This window comes from Nestor notabilis, unplaced genomic scaffold (assembly GCF_000696875.1).
Source record: "Nestor notabilis isolate BGI_N333 unplaced genomic scaffold, ASM69687v1 scaffold8638, whole genome shotgun sequence".
NCBI lineage: Eukaryota > Metazoa > Chordata > Aves > Psittaciformes > Psittacidae > Nestor > Nestor notabilis.
This window is the reverse complement of record NW_009941541.1, coordinates 63,062-68,880: the sequence shown is the minus strand read 5'-3', so window position 1 is coordinate 68,880 and position 5,819 is coordinate 63,062. Positions and strand designations below refer to the sequence as shown.

At 55.5% G+C, this 5,819-nt stretch overlaps 1 protein-coding gene across 1 annotated transcript in view; it reads left to right on the top strand.

Annotated features, from left to right (window-relative positions):
* Positions 1-2,124, top strand: part of ST14 (suppression of tumorigenicity 14 (colon carcinoma)) — a 9,082-nt gene extending 6,958 nt beyond the window's left edge. Inside the window, 3 exon segments of the mRNA XM_010020952.1 lie at positions 272-586; positions 1,495-1,631; positions 1,963-2,124. Coding sequence (XP_010019254.1) covers positions 272-586; positions 1,495-1,631; positions 1,963-2,124 — 614 coding nt within the window.
* Positions 2,125-5,819: the final 3,695 nt, after the last annotated feature.

The following is a 5,819-nucleotide window of genomic DNA, read 5'->3' as shown; positions in this document are numbered from 1 at the left end:
GCCCCCTGCCGTGGCCACGATTCCATCCAGGAAAACCAATCTCTGCGGGTGCTCCTCGAGGAAACTGTTGAAGATGAAGAGAGGCTGAGAACATTGGGGCTGTTCAGCCTGGAGAAGAGAAGCTGCTGGAGACCTCAGAGCAGCTTCCAGTGTCTGAAGGGGGCTGCAAGGATGCTGAGGGGGGACTCTGCACCAGGGACTGGAGCGATAGGAAAAGGGGTGGTGGGTTTAAACTGGAACAGGGCAAGTTCTAAGGTTAGATCTAAGGAAGAGGTCCCTTCCAACCATTCCATGTGCCCTGTGACTCCCAGGTACTCAGACCCCAGCCTGTGGACAGCCTACCTGGGCCTCACGGACCAAGGCGACCGCAGCGGCGCCAACGTGCAGATGCGGAAGATCAAGCGCATCATCTCCCACCCCTACTTCAACGACTACACCTACGACTACGACATCGCCGTGATGGAGCTCCAGACCCCTGTCACCTTCTCCTCTGTTGTCCAGCCCATCTGCCTGCCCGACGCCACACACAACTTCCCTGTGGGCAAGGACCTGTGGGTGACCGGGTGGGGAGCGACGGCGGAAGGAGGTGAGTGCTGGAGTCGATGTATTTCCATGCATAGGTTTGGCGTCGAGTGTAAATTGTGTCCTTAAATCCCTCTTAATGTTGGGTAGGGCACAGCCTCGTAGGAGGCTTTTCCCCTCTTGTTTCTGAATCCTGGTTGGTTTGGGTTTTGTTTTCTTGTGGATTAGTTGTGGTCGTAGCAGCACCTCTGAGCTGGTAAGCACAGGAGGTAGATAAACTGAGTCTTGGGTTTGCAGCAGTCAATTAGTCCCTTACAATGCAATGAAAATGACTGAAGGAGTTGTTAGTAATTGAGGTGCTCGAATGTCCTTGCACAACCCTTAAGAGAAATTAGTTTCCACATAAAGATTTTTATGTAAGGAGGAGATCAAATGCTGGTCCAGGAACAAAGTAAAAGTGCAGAACTGTCTCAGGCACCAAAATGCTTTCGGTCCCAAACTTGGAAATGTTAAGCTTTAAGCCAGGAAAAGCCAAAAACCAGATCCATTGTTCTCCTCTGTGAGTCTTATGTGGATATTAATTACTGTGTAATGGTATTTATAGTGCACAGTAGAGATGATGTCTTGGGAACACCATGATAGTGAAGGACAGTGTTCCTTATGGTGACATGGTTTAGTGGGGTGATGGTTGGACTTGATGATCCTCAAGGTCTTTTCCAACCTGGTTGCTTCTGTGAGTCTACGTGTGACTTCAGGGACAAGGGGGATCACCTGGACGCAGTGTAAATGCATTGGCTCGCCCCAAGCCTGGAATCAAAGGAGATTCCCTTTAGGAGCACACAAAGTGGCATTAGGAGCAAGCGGGTTGTTCCCTGGTGGTTGGGTTGTTGGGAAGACTGGATGGGAGGGAAACATCACTTGAAATGGCCACATGCTTCTCCTCATCCTGCCCCATCCTCCTCTTCCCGGCAGGCAGCGGCGCCTCCGTCCTGCAGAAGGCAGAGATCCGGATCATCAACCAGACCGTGTGCAACCAGCTGCTGACAGACCAGCTCACACCACGGATGATGTGCGTGGGGATCCTGACCGGCGGCGTGGACGCCTGCCAGGTAGGGACCAGGCTGCTTGCACGGCCCTTCCACAGCTGATTGATAGCCAACAACTCCATGTGGATCCACCTGGATACAGAGTGGAACGCAGGGCTCTGGTAGCAGCACTGAACTGGAGGGGTGGTTTTGAGACTGACTCACTTGGAGGGTAGGCTGCTTGTTTAAGCTCTTTAGTCTGCTCTTACGACCATAATTAATAATAGGACTTTATTAACGAAGGGCCAGGAACAGCTTAATTCAGTCAGAACTGACTCTGAGTTACTGTTTATTGCTCAGTTGTGGCGCTTTCCTGTGACACTGTCCTTACCCTGCCCCTTGTTTCTCCGGGCAGGGGGACTCGGGGGGGCCCCTGGTGAGCGTGGAGCCCAGCAGCCGCATGTTCCTGGCCGGGGTGGTGAGCTGGGGCGACGGCTGCGCACAGAGGAACAAGCCCGGCGTGTACAGTCGCCTCACGAGCCTGCGGGACTGGATCCAGCAGCAGACGGGGCTGTAAGGACACACACGGCCCCCTGCGGGCACCTCTTGGGCTGGGATGTGCACATCCAGCCTCTACTGTGAACTTCAACCCTCCCTCTACCTCGCGCCGAGTCGTTTTCCCACCTCCCACCTTGGAAATAGCTGGTTGGACCTAGAGCAGGTCAGAGTTTATGGGTGGGTGAGTGCAGCTCCTCTGAACAAGGGGGTAGGAGCAATATATTAAATAAAGACAAAAAAACCCCAATCAATCAAAACACAAAAAGCAAAAGCAAAAGCCAAACACTTTGTGTTTAGGGGAAAACGTTACTTGGGACAGGTTCAAAACCAGCTTCTCAGGATAGAGACCAAGTCAAGTCCTGAGCTGCTTTTCAAGCGGCCGTCCGCACCCCTTGCTCTGGTGTTCAGTTTTGGGGAGGGGGTGGGGGGGAAGTGAGTTCTTACCAAGTTGTGGGAGCCCCTGTGGGATCCCTCCCCTGGTGGTGCCCCACGCCGAGGTCTCCTCCATCCGTCCCACGGAGCTGCTGGACCTGGAACAGAGAGGTTGGGTCAGAACATGGTGTCACTCACCCCGAGAGAAGCAACATCCACACAGAGGGAGAGTAGCGTTGGCATTACTGTGCGTGCCTCTGCGCTGCACTGGGTGTGCTCCTGGGGTGCAGCAGCCTCCGAGACCCGTCTGACTTGTGTGAAGCAGAATGTGACTTGTGAATGTGCTGATTTGAGTCCTTTTCCCCCCGTGGAGCCCAGTCCTTGCCGTAGAGCACACTCCAGGTGAGTTTAGGTCGCCCCTTCCGTGCCTGTAAATACCTTGTTTTGTAAAACTCTGTGAATGGAAATGCTCTAATAAACTGGGATATTTTCTAATACTCTGGCTCTGTGCTGCTTCTCCAGCAATCCTGTTCCCCTCCCCTGGGCACTGGTGAGGACACAGCCACATTCCAGGCAGGAATCCTTGCAGGAGGATAGTCTTTACCTCTGATCTTGTGCTTCCACAACGCTGCAGCACTTGTTGCTCTCCCCTGTACCCACACTTACAGCTTCGGGATCCCATCGCAGCCAGGAGGACATCTGGGCAAGGAGGAGATGCTTTTCCAGTCGGAAGTGCGAATCCTTGTGCAAGGAAACCCTAAAAGCAAGAGAAGTGTGTTCAGAGAGGTTTGGTTTTACCACACGCAGCATCACCCTCCAGGGGGAGGTGCAACACGGTGCCTCTTCCCCTCCACAGCGGCACCAAGACACCGTGTTTGCTCCTGGCATCACTTTGGGCACATGTTCCCTGTGCCTGTAACCCGGGAGGAGCCTTGTCCGGATTGCAGGCAGCTTGAATGGATTCCAGTGGCACCTTCCCTCGTCAGGGCAAGGCCAGCACCCTTCAGTGCACCCCCAGGCTTTGATAACCTGGAGAGTCTCTGCTGTGCAGAGTTACCCCCTTCCCAGCTCCTCATGCTCTTGGGAAAGGGCAGCAAGAACGGTCTTGGATCAAAGCGTTCCTGCAAGGCACAAAAGAGACAAGTTACAGGAGCAAACAACATTAACTCAGAGATTCACCCTGCCGGGGGGGCTTTTGGAGGCCAGGCCAGGTCCTTCTGCTATCACACAGCCACGTTGCGCCCTGATGCTCCCTGTCCCCTTCGGCACACAGGGGATGACCAGGAGGTCTCCCAAGGGCCCAACAAGAAGACAAGATTAGGACAGAAAACACAAGCAGGAACCTCTGTTCCTCGTCCTCCAGCAAGGAGCCCTTCCTAACGATTAGTTCTTGCATCTCTAAAGAGAAATAAAGAGACAACCCGACTCCGACCCCACTAGATGTCTCTCTTGGCCAAGGCAGCAGCAGCAGGAAGGAGGTCCAGGGGAGCAGCCAAGGGGCAGGGCTGCAGGCTGCGAGCCCCAAACCTCTCTCCCAGAGGCCAAAGAGGAGGGAGCCGAGAAGAGGACGGAGGGATGAGTGTGCAGGAGGGGAATGCAGCGCTGGACGGAGGGGGTGCCGTGAGGTGCTCCGGGGGAAAAGCAGCTCTGAAGTCCCATCCCGCAGGTTAAAGGGCCAAGCCCAGGAGGTGGCCAGCAGCCCACTGGAGTTATTGCCCCCTCTTCCCAGTCCACCAGCAGCTCCGAAGCCATTCCCCCTTTGCCACAGCACTGAGGTGTCCTCCTAAAAAGAGCCACTTTCAGCCCCCCAATGCTCAGCCGCAGTTTGATGCCACCCGGTTCTGGTAGCAGGGGCTGTCAGCAACCTGGAGCCAGCCCTGGTCACTACTCGGAGCTGGTAGGGGTGAAACACGAAGTGGGGATGGGAACCCACCACCAGGCACATTGAGACGTGGCAATACCAGGGGGTTGTGTTGGCCAGCAGCAGCTCAGAGGTGGAGCAGGGGCAGCCCTGGTGCCCGGCACACAAAACGCTGCTGTTTGTGCTGTTGTCTTAGAAACTGTGAGAAAAGCAAAGAGATGAAGGAACCCAGCGCAATCATCGGGGCAACCTCTCCCCCCAGGAAGCCAGTGCAAACAGTAGGGGCAGGGAACGGGGAGGATTTCATGCCGCTGGGAGCTATCGGGATACATCCAGGGGCAGGAGGGGGGAAGGAGAGGCTGCATCGCCTTGGAAGTGGAGCCAGGTCAGCCAGCCCCAGCTGCATGTCCCAAATGGGAACAGATGACTTGCAGGGGGCGAGCCACCAGGAAAGCCCCAGCTCCTTGGGAAGAACTACAGGGAAACATCCCACAGAGAGCCTGGAAAGCCACCTCGTCCAGCCAGATGTGCAGCAGGAGGACCAGGCCAGGGGGCTGCCTCTGCACCCTCCATGGACTATCCCGCTCCACATCCCTTCTCTTTGGGATGCCACATGCTACTCCAGGCAGGTTTCAAACCCACACCAGGCTTGGGGGCTTGAAGAGTCCTCATGGCTTCAAAGAGGATGAGACCCAGGACACACAAAGCACTGGCCCTGCTCTTTTCCACAGAGAAGATTCCAGTTTCCTCCAGACAAACGTTGAGTCTTGCTCAGAGAGAAGAACCTGCCTATTCCCCTGCTTGCTGCTGGGGAGATGAGCAGGGGAAAGAGAAGATGAAGTTAAATCCAGCGCAGCAGCCAAGATTCTAAGGGGGTTGTCTCCATCACATCCCTCAGCAACAGTGGTCTCAACCCACCAGACACGCTTCCTACCTCTCAGTTGCCCAAACACAACTAAAGGCTCACTATGTGCTCCACTTGGTTTCTCTGCCCAGCAGCTCCAGTCTGGATCGTGCTGCTAAACTGGGGCTCTGCAGCAGCAGCTCCCCCCCTCCTTCCATCCCTCCCCAAGCCCAGATCCCGGAGCACCGGGTGCTCCCATCTCCTGTCTCATGAGCATTGCGGCATCACCCTGATAGCGAAAGACCTTGTGTCCCCTCTGCACCTCGGTGACACCCAGTGGCACTATTTAGGGAGGTGGCAGCCACCTCTGGGTTCCTGGAAAGCGCCTGACTGAGCACTGCCTGGCTCCAGCAGCTTCTGTAGCTCAGGAGCACAGCGTCACCTCATTTACCTCCAGCTACTCGGAGACGGTGGCTTTGGCTTTCTCCGAGGTGACGTCCCTGCAAGTGATGACCCCTCAGCGGGGATGGACTCTTCCTGTGGCACATCCTGGTGACACAAGGCTTTGCCTCAGCAGTGTCCTTGCAGTAGCCTGTGCTACAGGCACAGCGACAGGCTTGGGGAGCAGGGGAAGGAG